Genomic DNA, 13,809 nt, shown 5'->3' with positions numbered 1-13,809 from the left:
ATAAAGAAAACTTGCATAATACAGTTAATCTCAGTTGAATGGATATGTGTGTGTTGAGCTTAATAATTAAGATAATTAAAAAATACATGTTATTTTTTTAAAGCACACAGAATATTTTGAAAATTTATCAGTGAGATTATTTGTCTCAACAGATGTCTTTGGTTTGTAACTGTAACACATTCTGTGCATTAGATGAAGTTAAAATAATAGGAGAAGTGTATCAAAAGGAACATAAGAAATTGAAAACTGAACTTCAAATAAATTATTGTCAAAAAATAAATCAAATTGTATATTATAAAATATTTAGAACTTAACTGCAATGAAAATACTACATAAATCAAAATTGGTAGAATCTAGTTGAAGTCTTTAAAGGAGAAAAATATGGCTTTAGGTACATATATTAGAAGAGAAAAATATGCATCTATGTACCCTATTCAGAAAATGAGAGAAAGAACAGCAGAATTAACTTACAAGTTAATTAAAAAGAGACTCTTAGAAAACTAAGAGACTATATGAATGTACTAGAAAGTAAAAACAAAAGAGAGAACAATCAAAAATCATTTTATCTTTACTGAACCTTCAAATAAAAGAGAAACTTTACCTTTCCCAGTTTATTCCATAGAAAGGGAAAGAAAGCTCTCTTAAAACAATCAGACATGGTCAGTATGATAAAAACAAAATTGGAGACCATCTCACATATAAAGCAAAAAAATGTAACTAGAATATTAGTAATAGGAATCCAAGAATATTGTAAAAATATCATACATCAGGGCCAAGAGAAGTTCATTCCAGGAATACAAAACAAAACAAAAAAGACCTATTATGAGAAAGACATCAGTTAGGTCTCAGTTGAGGAACTTTCTACAAAATACCTCATCAGTATTCCTTTGAAACTGTCAAGGTCATTTGTAAGGAAGTCTGAGAAACTATCATAAACAAGTCAAGACCATAGAGTCATGACAATTATTTGTTATGAGTAAGATCCTGGAGCAATTGCAACAAAAAATTAGGTTTAAAAACTTTGTGAGGCTGGGGTTGTGACTCAGTGGTTGAGCGCTTGCCTAGCACATGTGAAGTACTAGGTTCGATCCTCAGCACCACATAAAAATAATTAAATAAAGATATTGCATCCATCTATAACAAAATATTTTTAAAAATTTCTTTAAAAACTAAGGAAATCTAAATAAAGTATGGACTTTATAGTAGTTTTTCAATATTGGATTGTTAATTATAACAAGTATTCCATCCTAATATAAAATGTTAATAATAGGGGAACTGTGGAGTATATGAGAACTCTCTATGCTATCTTTGCAATTTTTTATAAATCCAAAACTGTTTTTAAAAATAAGTTTTATTAAGGTGAATGTTTTTCTGATAAGCAGATGCTAATTCATAATGGGGAGGGTGGATGGGGAATAATGAAGGAACTTTGGTTTGTGTAGAGGGGAGTGAGGAGAGGAATGGAACTGTGGGGATGGGAAGGACAGTAGAATGAGACAGACATTATTACCCTATATACATGTATGATTACACTAATCATACATGTATATAGGGTAATAATACAGCCAGTGGAATGAGAAGTTGTGCTCCATTTGTGTACAATATGTCAAAATGCATTCTACTATAAAATTAATTAATTAATTTTAAAAAAGAAAAGAAAAAATGTTTTATTTTTTAAAAAGTAATTCAGGGAAAATTATCGAATAGAAAGTAAATGCATTAAAAATAAACATAAAATTTACAAAATAGCCAGGTGTGTTGGAGCATACCTGTAATCCCAGTGGCTCTGAAGGCTGAGGTAGGAGGAATTGCAAGTACAAACCCAGCCTCAGCAACTTAGCAGGTCCCTGTCTCAAAATAAAAAATAAAATGGGCTGGAAATGTGGCTTAGTGGTTAAGTGTCCCTAGGTTTAATTCCTATAACAACAACAACAAAAAGTTGTGTGTGTGTATAAAATATGATATAATTAAAAAATAAATTAAGCAGCTTTTTAAAATAAGCTAAAGAGCTGGGTGCCATGGTGTGTGCTCATAATTCCAATGATGTTGGAGGCTGAAGCAGGAGGATCATAAATTAGAGGTTAGCTTGGGCAATTTAGTAAGATCATGTGTTAAAATTAATAAACAGTGTGGGGATGTGGTTCGAGGCAGAATGTTCTCAGGTTCAATTCCCCATACCAAAACAACAAATAAAAAAAGAAAGAAAGAAAAGGAAAGGAAAAAAAGCCAAAGAAATTACTGACAAAGGCATTTAAAAAATCCTGTGAATATATACATATATAGTCAAAGATAGAGTGAACAAACCAGATTGCCCCACTTGTTCCCTAAGCACTAAACTGAATGCACACTGAAAGGATTTATATTAAATAAGACAAATCCACAAGGATAAAGATGGAAGGAGAAAGACCAACCATTAGAAGTAGCAAAACAGGTGACATGTGGCAAATGAATGGACACACCCAAGAACATCAAATCTTATGTCAGTAGTAAGGAAAGCTAAGAAACAGCAGAGAACTACGGGTTCTCTTAAAGGGTTAGAGAGTTGTTCACACCAACCCTAATGTTAGGGCTAAAAACCGGAAGACAAGATCTATTTAAGACCTTGATGGAGTTCCTTTGCCCACAGGCTTCTCACCCCAGAGATGGGAAAACGTCAGTTGTTTTTATCCTGGGGTCACCAATGCATGCTAAGATGCTACCTTGAAAACAAAGGGAATAAGTGAGAATTTACATACTCTCTGAGCAGGAGAGATTCTTTGGGGAGTGTTCCCTGGAATTCAAATTCCAGAGTAAAACCCATGATGCATATATCTGAGGTTCTTCAAGAACAAGGTTAAACTCACTAGAGACCTTGCCTGTTTGTGGACCAACCTTCTCTTCAGTCCTCAGCAAGTAGACCTGTCAACGTCATTGAATAAATGAGTCTAGCATTGGGGAAATAAATCCAGACCAAAAATGGATGTGTGGAGATGTGAGTACATGGATGTCATTTAAATCTGTATGGCATTAGTCTATATGAAATTGAGAAGGGAGTGAGGACAAACAGAGAAGACAAGAGTCCTGAGGAGTGGGTCCTTCAGTGTTTCCAGGTCTCTGAGATGAAGAGGAATCAGCAGAGGAAAACTAGGTGAATGTCATACCTGGGGTTCAGAAAAGATGCATAATTATATGATTCTAATGCTGCTGAGAACTGGAAATGGAGCACTGCATAAGCAATATGGAGGCTGTTGGCAGCCTACTCAAGAGCAGTAGAGGGTAGGGAATAGAATATAGTGGGAGCCGTAGTTACGACACATAAGGATAGAGACCAAACCTCACGCAAAGTCTCCAGAGTGGAGATTTGGAATCCAAAATAAAAAATCTGAGCTGTTGGAAGTTTTCTAAAAGGATATTCTTGGTCATGGAAAAAATAGAAGCAGAGTTGTGAGAAAAGGGCATGAGAAAGAGTTGTTAAATGCTTCAAGGAATGAAATGAATGAAGAGTGAGTAATTACAAAATGTTTGCTACTTTTGATTAATATATAAAATACATACATTTGTCACAATGCAGTGTTCTGTTAAGTGTTGCCTGAGTATTCCAGACTGCTTTTCTGTTCTCTCTAAAAATCCAGAAGCTTGTGACTTTAGGAAGCATTAGTCTTGATCGGTTTAGTCTTCCCCAGCCTTTAGCTGTCCCTAAAGCAATAGACATGATATGAAATTAGATATGCCTATAAATCATAGAATTTTTCACTAGCCATTTGTTTCAATGTATGAAACTTTATATTTTTTAATTAAATATATATTGCAAAGACATGCTTGTGCCTTGAACTGCTAGCACATTCCTGTCTCAGGGCCTTTGCACTGGTTCTTTGCCCTGATGGACTCTGATCAGCTGTCCCACAATCTTCTGATTTCATTCCTATGCTTAATAGCTTTATTCATTAAAGAAATGTGGATGAAAATTTCAGTGAGATATCAACTTCATAAAATTTGACAGCAAGAATGTAGAGCAAGAATGTACTTCACTCAGAGACAGAAACTGGAATGACCACATTGAAAAACAGTCTTGACATTTCTTTTTTTTCTTCCACTTAGCATGTATTTAATATTCACTTATGATTTGGCCCACAAATATTACCCTTAGGTTTTTATCAAAGGGAAATATACATGTATATTCATAGAAAAACCTGTACATGAATGTTTACAGCTTTATTTGTAACTGCCCAAAACAGGAGCCAATCTAAATAGCCTTCAAAGAGTTAGTGGATAAATCTTGGTATATCATAAAGTGGAATATTAATCAACAATCATAAGGAAAAGACTGTTGATACACAGAGTCTCATGGATGAATCTCAAGCACATTTTGTTAAGTGAAAGAACATAGACTACTTGCTAGGATTCCATTTGACATGCCATTCTGAAAGGGGCAGAACTGTAGGGACAGAGAAAAGCAATGGTTGTGAGAGGCTGAAAATGGAGGGGAGTGACCAAGGAGGGGTACTTTTTGAAGCAATGGGACTGTTTCATATCTTAATTACAGGGACAATTTACAGTGACTGCTTCATGACTGCATCCATTCCTTAAGACTCAAGCCTAATAAGGAGGAAAATTTCTTGTTTGCAGATACCCTCAGTAAACCTGACCTTACAACCAAAAAAAAACAGCACAAACAATGTGGCCTTCCCCAGCCATGTATTCCCAGGATCCATTCTGCTTAAGGTCCCCCCTCCCTTCCCCGCTTCATCAGGATGGCCAGGAACTGTTACTTCATCCCTAGCTTGTTGCCTTTTGAGTGTGAAGAATCAAAATGATTTTACTTTCTTCATTAGTCCTTTTCTATCATTTTAAATTCACATCCAGTTTACATTTTGTTGTTTTAATTACTGGGGATACATAAAATTTTAGCATAGTAATTTGCATTTAAGAAAAAAGTTATGATGATGAAACCCAGATTGTTTACAGGGTTAACTTGTGCATTTTTCCATAGACAGCAGCGAGTGTCTTGCAGATGACTGTAGTATAATTGCTGGAGGGAATCTCACTGGTTGGCACCCAGATTCTGCTGCTGTGTTGTGGCGAAGAGTCTTGGGAATCCTCGGAGACGTGAATAATATCCAGTCACCCAAGATCCATGCCAAAGTTTTTGGCTATCTCTATGAACTCTGGTACAAATTAGCAAAGGCATGTTCTTCTATGTTATCTTTGAAACTTTGATCATTAATACAAAAGCTGTGTTGCAAGTAACTACTGAACATATTCTGGAACACAAATTATGCACTTAGACAAAGTGCATTTGATTATCAAAGAGTAAATCATAATAATTATAGTTTGAATGTTGTATAAATATGAAGTTATTTCATTTAGTGTAAAAGTAGAACATTTGTATAGGATATAAAAAATAGGATATTGAATAGATTTAGTTATTCTCTTTATAAAAATAATACTGGTTTTAGTGTACAAGTTTGAAAAATATAGAAAGTACAAAGAAGAAAATATGCATCACCATCCCTTTGAAATAACTGATATTAATATATAGTTCTATTTCTGTAGATAAAGACATTTTTACAAAAGTAGATTCTTAGAGTACATCCAGTTTTCATCCTGGTTTTTGTTTTGGTATTGAACATAATTTTTTCCTGTTAATTTTTTTTTTCAAAAACATGATTCAAGTACATACAGTATAATTTGTTAAGCCATTCCCTAACATTTGGAGATTAGGACCTCTCCAGGTACTAACATTTCCAAGGAAAAACAATACCCTAATTTTATATTTAATGTAAAACCACATACAATAAGTCAGACACAGTTCAGACAGACGAAATTTCACAACAAAATAAAAAATTGTAAATATTATGGATTCTCACTGAACTTATAGAAATTTAATTAGAATCAGCTGTGGAAGACAATATTGAAATACTGTTGCAATAAATGGAATGTTACCTTCCTTAAAATTCTCTTCTTTGTGAATTAGATACGAGATAATCTAGCAATAAGCCTGGATAACCAGTCTTCTCCATCTCCTCCAGTCTTGATCCCACCACTCAGAATGTTTGCATCATGGCTATTTAAGGCAAGTGGATATGTGTTTGTTTCTTTATAGCAATTTCCTCTTCCTTTCTGAAATTGAGTTTGAAAAATGTAATTGCCCAAGACTGCATGTTTTGAAGACAGGCTGGGTTTTTACTAAAGTCACAGCATCCCACATCTTCATAAACAACTCTTCTGGAAAACTGAGAAGTAAATGAAATGTCGAAATGCTCTGCATCTGGACTTGATTTAATCTGGAAACATCATCTCCTTGGCAGGCAACGACGCTGCCAAATGAATACAAGGAAGGCAAACTGCAAGCCTACAGGCTGATCTGTGCCATGATGACCAGACGCCAGGACGTTCTGCCAAACTCAGATTTCCTGGTGCATTTTTACCTCGTGATGCACCTGGGATTAACCAGCGAGGACCAGGTATTCTGTGACTTTTTTGTCATAATTGTCCATTAACAGGAAACTGCATATTATGTTTTACTTATATCAAGATTTATGAAAATACATCAGAAATGTTTAATTTCTCAGCAATTTCAACTCTTACAGAAACCACAGTGGTCTTTCAAAACTGTCAATCAGGTTTTATCACATCCCTGCTTTTTCCATCCCATTGACTTTGCATCATGACAACTAATTTTGAATTTAATTCTATGGCTGTATGATCTGATCTCTGTCTATGTTGCCAACCTCAAAATACTGTCTCAACCAACCACTTTTCATTTAGGTTCTGCATTATATATTGCTTGAAACAAGTGATTCTGGTCATTTAAAGATGTCTGAAAACTGTGATTTTAGTAATTGGGTTGTTTTTGTAAAAGACTTTATACGTGAGGGGTTCTCACATTTCTTGATGTGGAGTGATTTTATTTTCTCCCAAAGAATTTAAAATTAAATTGTGGTTAAGTAGGAAAAGAAAGACCTAAACCCCTCTTAGCTACAGCCTTCTCTTAGTAGACCCTGGATTTAGGGGGTCATATGTAGCTAACTCCTGGCTTTGCTCCCTTGGGAAGCCCTTAGCACTTGTAATGGGAAGGAGAAGGGATGCAAACAGGACATGTGGACCTTTGTCTTGATCTGGAAATATCAATCAGGCAAGGGATGTGTTTGATTTGTACTTTACAGAGATTATTTTGGACTCTTATTTGGAGGGTGGATTTGAAAATGTGGCAGTGGTAGGATAGAGTAGGATTTTGGGTTTAAAGACAGATTAAATTGGAAGTGGTCAAACCAATATGAAATTTTTAAATGATAAGAACTAAGATGGTAGCATTGGAGATGAGCAGTAAGGAACAGGAAAGATTTAAGAAATTTTAAGCCATTTCATGTTATCATCACTAGGTCTTCTTGACCAACTGGAGATCTGGCAAATATTTCAGAATTTACCCTTTAAGTTGCTCATACTTCTGAATGAACTGAATCATTTATTAATACCAGGTAGCTCTCCTTTATGTGTTTCTTTCATTCTATAAATGTATTATGCAGACATGCAGACCTTTTGTTTCTCCTAAAATACATTTAAGAAGCTATTCTTTTGATTAGCTTTTTTGTTGTTGCTTTAGTATGTACCTGAACTTTCCCAACTGTTGGGCTCTATTTAAAGATTTTTCAGCATATTCTCTGACATATACTTTGAGCTCTAATTGCTGAACTTTTATCTTGAGTTAAAACTATGCTGTCCCAGTGAGTTGACTTTGTCTTATCTGTTCTGAATTTAGCAGTACATACACAACATCTGCATAGAAGGCTGAATTTAGACTCAAGGTCACATTTATTTCCTAGAGAAATGTAGAAATAAAGAAGTAGAATTATTTATACTTCCTGCTTCAATATTTTATAGCTATCATTGCAGATAAAAGTTTTTTTTTTTAACAGAATGATACAATTCAGGGTATGTGGATGACTAAGTTAATGACTAAGTTAAGGGTATAAATAGGGAAGAGAAATAACTTCATAGATGTTGAGATCCCTCAGTAGAGGAACCAAGAGAGGGGAAAGTTTACTTAACAGAGATTTAATTTAAAGGAGTGTTTTGCAAAGATTTTTCAGGAAAGAAAAGTTGGAATTAATCAGCTGTATAATCTTCTGATTTAATTAAAAATTGAAGGCAGCAGAAAATATTTATTATTTCTTAGTATGTATGTTCTAGAAAGTCACATAAGTAGATAAGAGTTTAGAATCACCTATTTATTTTAAGGCATGTTGGTATAAAAATGAAATAATAAAATCAGATGAAATACGCATTTAAAAAATTAGTATAAGAATTATTTTCAAAAATATTTTGCATGTAGAAAAAATTTTCAAATTTTATGCTTAAAACTTCACATTTTAATATTATGTCATGTTTTCAGTTAAGATTTAGTGACCTTTTATAGTTTGTTGTAAATACATAAATCTTAGGAAATAATGCGATGCTGGTCTAATCCCAATATCCATACTTCTAAGATAAAGTGGGGATGTCATAAATCTCTGTTTTATAATCAGCGTATTGTGTAGGCCATTAGAAACCTGGATTTTTATGTGGGTTTAATAGAATTGACTATGTGCTTTAACCTTAACAATTATTGGTATATTTTTTAGAAGCCCTGACTGTCTGCCAAACAGAATTACTCTAAATAAACTTTATTTTTTTGCCAGAAGAAAATTATGCAGAAAAACTTTTAGTGAAAGAAATTTTTCTCATTTAAGTAAGAACTGTCTCTGGTTAATTAGTTTAACTTTTGGTCCACATGTCTAAATAGATCATGGTGGTTATTTCAGAACTTATATATACTTCTGGAAACACATGCTATATTCATTATAGAAAGAAAGGAAAGCATTTACTGCAGTGAATACACTTAAATTCAATTTTTTAATTGGCAAAGTATGCACCTGTGGTTGGCCCCATCTCAAGGCTTGTTTCCATTTGTGAGGTCTCAAAGAGCCACACTTACATGTAACCTGGAACTAAAGGATTTTTTAATTCAGAGAGAATCTTAAAATTTCCTGCATGTTTTAATGAGATAAGTAATAGCAAATAATTCTTAAAAATTTAACACCAGTCTTGTCTCACAAATAAAATCAAATGTGTGTTTTCTCCTTTTGCCTCTGGGTGGCACACTTGTCTGCTGAACTTAGCTGATAAAAAACTGCTGCAAGACTGAGGACCCCCCCAAACTTTTTGGTGTGTGTGTGGCATGGTCGTTTTACAAAATGCTTTCTTGAATCTGAGAGTATCAAAATTATGTCAGTAGTGACCAATAAGATGTTTAATTATAAATAAACGGCATATTTTTAAACATAGTGGTGCTTGTACTAATTGAAGAATTTTATAACTTTAAAAACCTACTTATAAAGTAGATGTTTCACAAATTGCCCTGTGTACAGTGACATAATCATGTAAGGCTTCATGTGACTTGAAATAAAATTCATTATGTAAATAAATTTAGTCATTTTCTTCTAAAAATTAATGCATATGCCAAACAGCCAAAATTCAAAATATAGTATGTTACAAAACAATTGTTTTTAGTATTGTTTTAACCAGGTTTAGCTGTCCCAGTAGCTTAATAATTTAATGGCTAACATAATGACCTTACCAAGTAGTATTTTTTACAGTACAAATATAGTATGGGATTGTGACTTATTAGTGTGATTGAAAACATGCTTTGAAATGGCTTTATTTTTTTCCTTGACATTAGTTTCCTAAAAATTAATCCTTTTATTGGTTTAGAAAATAATTAGGATCATAAACACTTTGAAAATAACTGTTATATAGAAAACTCTGTGTGACTTCTAGGAGTGCCCAGCCTGCCCATGAAGGGGTCTTCCTGTTTCCTCCTCTTCACAGTTGGTTCGTGTCTGGTGGGCTGGTGGGGGCAATTGGAGGGTGTTCTTTCCCCTGGCATTCATAATGCCAGCCTTAATACTGGGGACTGTGTGATGTTGTCCCATTAATTCTTCTCTGCAATTCAGTTAGATGAGTATCATGACCCTTTTATGAATAATGAACATTTAAAAAATATCAAGAAGTTTTGTCCAATGCTACATCTTCCAAAAGCTGTTGGAAATCGCATTCAGGTTTGGCTTATTCCACTGGGTATGTTTTTTCATTGATTCACAGCTAATATGTTGGTCAAACAGTACTTGGCTTTATTTCTTCTTCCTTTTTATTTTTCCTGGGCTCTGGCCTTGTTAATGCCAACTTCACAATCCCCCTTATTAGAGAACCTCCAACTGCAATCATGTTCCCATAGATGCCTTCTCAGTCTTTCAGTTTCTCTTCTAAAGCTGTTCTTGGTTGTTCTTAGTTTTTCCTAATGTTTAAGCAACTTTTTCACCTCATTCTTCCCCAAAATATTTTGACATGAAAGCAGCTATGATTTGGATTTATTAAAAACAGTTCCTATTTGTGATTATTTAAAACATATGGAAAGATCAATATGTGTGAAATAGAAAAGGACAGTTGAGGAAAGGAATTGTATTTTCATGTTTATAAGAACATATATCAAAGCCTGGAAAGTTTTCTTTTCTTATAATAAACAAACTATTTTTTAACAATGACTTACAGATTTAATGTCTTAATGTAATTTGTCTGTTATACATCAAAGTTAAATTCTCTTTTAAATGCAAAACTTACATTAATGCAAAATTATTGTTGCAAATTTGCATATAAAAATTTCTGGAAATGTCATTTTCATCTACAGTATTGAATTGTTGTATTTTGTATTGCACCAAAAAAGCTTGAGGCCTCTCTCAGGTGGAGAAGTTAGTATTGTTCTGCCCTGAGGCAACAGTGGAGTTACAAATTCGAACCATAACAGCACAGTGTTAAAGATATTGTATAATGTCATGTGATAAAGTGTAACAGTTAAAAGCATGGGCCTCAAGTCAGGCTGAGCCCCAGTCTTGACTTTAGCATTCTTTGTCCAAGTCCATTGAGCTCACTGTGTCTTGGTTCCCTACCTATAAAATGAGGACAAGTACAGTGCCTTCCTCAGAGAGTTGTTTAAAGACTTGAAGTGTCCTCAGTGTGGAGTGTGACATGACAGCCCTTACTAAGCGTAAGCCCTCATGCCAACATTAAGGATAAGGAAGACTACAGCTTCATTAACCTCCTGTTTTATTTTTTCTGATATCTGAAAGTGTTAGGTGTTCCTCGCCCCCCTCTCCCCGCCTCCCACTTTACCCATCTGTTGTCTTACTTTTGAAAATAATGATTTGGCTAAATAATTAGACATTGTAGAATTTCTGAACATTGGGAGAAATAACCACTCCTCGTTCTGTGAATCAGACAGTAATGTTTATTTTGCCCTTGTATACTTATGATCCAGAAAATGTCTCCTGTGTATCTGTAGCTATTGGTTCACTCTCCACTTGCTTCTCATTCCACCCAAGGAAAGGAGCTAGAAGGCTGAACTCTGCATGGTCCAGACTTCTTGCAGCTAGTTGACATCTAGCAGAGGCACCAATATAGAACTTGAAAGTGGACATGGGAGTGGGAGGAAGCATCACAAAGGAGCTGGGGCCTACTTGTGGTGTGGCTGAGTGTTTCTGCTTGATGCCTTTGTGGAAGGTTGTGCTTGATTCCTTGGTACTTCTAGAAATACTATTGGCCACCTTACTATAAATTAGATTTAACTATGTTAGATATAAGTTCTTGTCTTCATAATCTCAAAAAACTGGATTTGATTGTCTGCAAGTGAGACCCTGACTTAGCTAGTGACTGTTCTGCGAGGTCCTGTACTGGGCATTGGCAGAGCATGATCAGTTCTGGTTGATGATTTCAATTGCTAATACACTTGTAACATTAATTTAATTTACTTATTTTTTCTTAATTTGGAACACTTATTTTGTAGCCAAGAATATTTAACTTATTTGGGGAATGTTTTTCTTTTATTTAACATCATATTTTAATGACCCTTTTTGCCACACCAGTGTTAAAGAAAACATGATTTTAAGAACTATATATAGAGCTGTATTCTATCATAGAAGTCAAAGTAATTCATGAGATTTTTAACAGATGTTACAGCCTCCTCTCATGAGGTGTATGATGGAATAATATAATAATAAACAATCATTTGTAAAAAGATCCCATGGGACCCCTCAGTGAGCGTAAGACTCTCATTGAGCTATGAAAGCAAGGTGCAGGGGTGATACTCATAAATTGGCCATACCTGACTCTTTTAATAACCCCAGACAGCCTGTATCATGCAGTGATATGTAATAATTGCATCACCTTTTCTCAGACAAAGAGTTGTTCTTTGCCAAAAATTAAAACTTATAACTAGAATCATACATGTTAAATGTGTATAAATTTCTAAATATACTTAAGGTAAAACAGAAATGAGTATTCAATTCTAGTGAAAGAATTAAGATGGCAATTTGAGGACCCTGTTTATCTCATATCCTAGGAAATCATTTTAATACCTGTCTCTAAAGTGCTTATTCAGTACAGCAAGTGATTTTACCAAGGTTTTTAGTTAAAGGATTTTAATTCAATGCTAACAGAATAAAGTACATATTTGTGAATTTAAAAATTTAATTGATATTTGGTAAACAGTAGTCTTGATGTAAATCAATAGATAAACTTTAAATGGCTAATTTTGTAAACACTTCATTTAAGAAGAAGTTTTATGGCCTTCTACAGTGAGAAAGAAATGTTTAATCCTAAGCCTTACTCCTACGGTTTTTAAGAATGGGGTAATATATCTTTCAAGACTTTAGGATACAAAATGACTTCAAAGTATATATAGTATGTGACTCTTATGTGTGACAAGCTTCATATTGAAAACCTTTTAAGTGTTGGGAGCTAGACTCAGCTTTGTCACTCACTGGTTGTGGGGCCCTCACCTGACCACAAGTAAGTTAAGAATTAATTGCATTAGAGGACCTCAAAGGCCCGAGCATTCCTGATCCTCTGATTTATTTGGGGGCATTTTATCATCAGGGTCACATCACTCTTCCCTAAATATGGCACAAAGTTTAATTTTTGTTGAACATTTTTCCCCACCACGGTAAAGACCTAGTCAGGTTCTGAGGGTATGAGTCACATAAATAAATATCTATAAACTGTCAACTTGTATACAGAACCAAACAAGTGATATGCACATTACAGAAAAATAGTACTGTGATGAACATCCTTCTAGCTAAGTTGAGTTGAAAACAGCTCGTGGAAGAGGAGGGATTTAGCAGGACTTTCAAAGATGGATAGAATTTAGACAGGACAAGAAGCGATGGAATTTTACATGACAAAGATACAGCCAGGCCTGTAATCCCAGCAACTTGAGAGGCTGAGATAGGAGGATCACAAGTTCAAAGCCAGCCTCAGTAACCTATCTTAAGCAACTTAGTAAGATCATGTCTCTACATAAAAAATAAAAAAGGCTGGGAGTGAGCTCAGTGGTTAAGTGCCTCTGGGTTTGATCCCTGGTAACAACAACAACATCATCAAAAGGCATAGATACAAAACTTCTCAGGTCATGTTCAAGGAACAATGACTAGAGTTATTTTGCTTTAGTACCAGGTGTCAGTATGGAAATAATATTCAAACATGAATCCAGGCAGCACTGTAGAGAACCTTGATTCAGGGTAGTTTAACAGGGAGCTATTAAATGTTTTTTGAGCATGACACTCAACATGCTCAAAAAGTATTTTAAGAAGCTTAAGCCATAGTTATTATGTGGGGTGGATTATAATCATAAGAGAATGATGACAGCAAGAACAGAAAGGGAATTGTGGTAATAGCCCAGGGGCACGTTAATGAGGGCTAACAAGGACTGGGACACAGATGGGGTTTGTGTGAATGTAAATG

General features: G+C 34.6%; 1 protein-coding gene across 1 annotated transcript in view; it reads left to right on the top strand.

The window, feature by feature from the left end:
- Positions 1-13,809, top strand: part of RALGAPA2 (Ral GTPase activating protein catalytic subunit alpha 2) — a 322,071-nt gene that overhangs the window by 144,441 nt on the left and 163,821 nt on the right. The window contains exons 22-24 of the mRNA XM_081292835.1: positions 4,970-5,163; positions 5,954-6,052; positions 6,288-6,443. Coding sequence (XP_081148961.1) covers positions 4,970-5,163; positions 5,954-6,052; positions 6,288-6,443 — 449 coding nt within the window. The remainder of the gene's footprint in view (positions 1-4,969; positions 5,164-5,953; positions 6,053-6,287; positions 6,444-13,809) is intronic.

This window comes from Spermophilus citellus (genome assembly GCF_964194105.1).
Source record: "Spermophilus citellus genome assembly, chromosome: 4".
In the NCBI taxonomy this organism is placed as follows: domain Eukaryota; kingdom Metazoa; phylum Chordata; class Mammalia; order Rodentia; family Sciuridae; genus Spermophilus; species Spermophilus citellus.
Note: the sequence above shows the minus strand (reverse complement) of the source record. Positions and strands in the feature narration are given on the sequence as shown.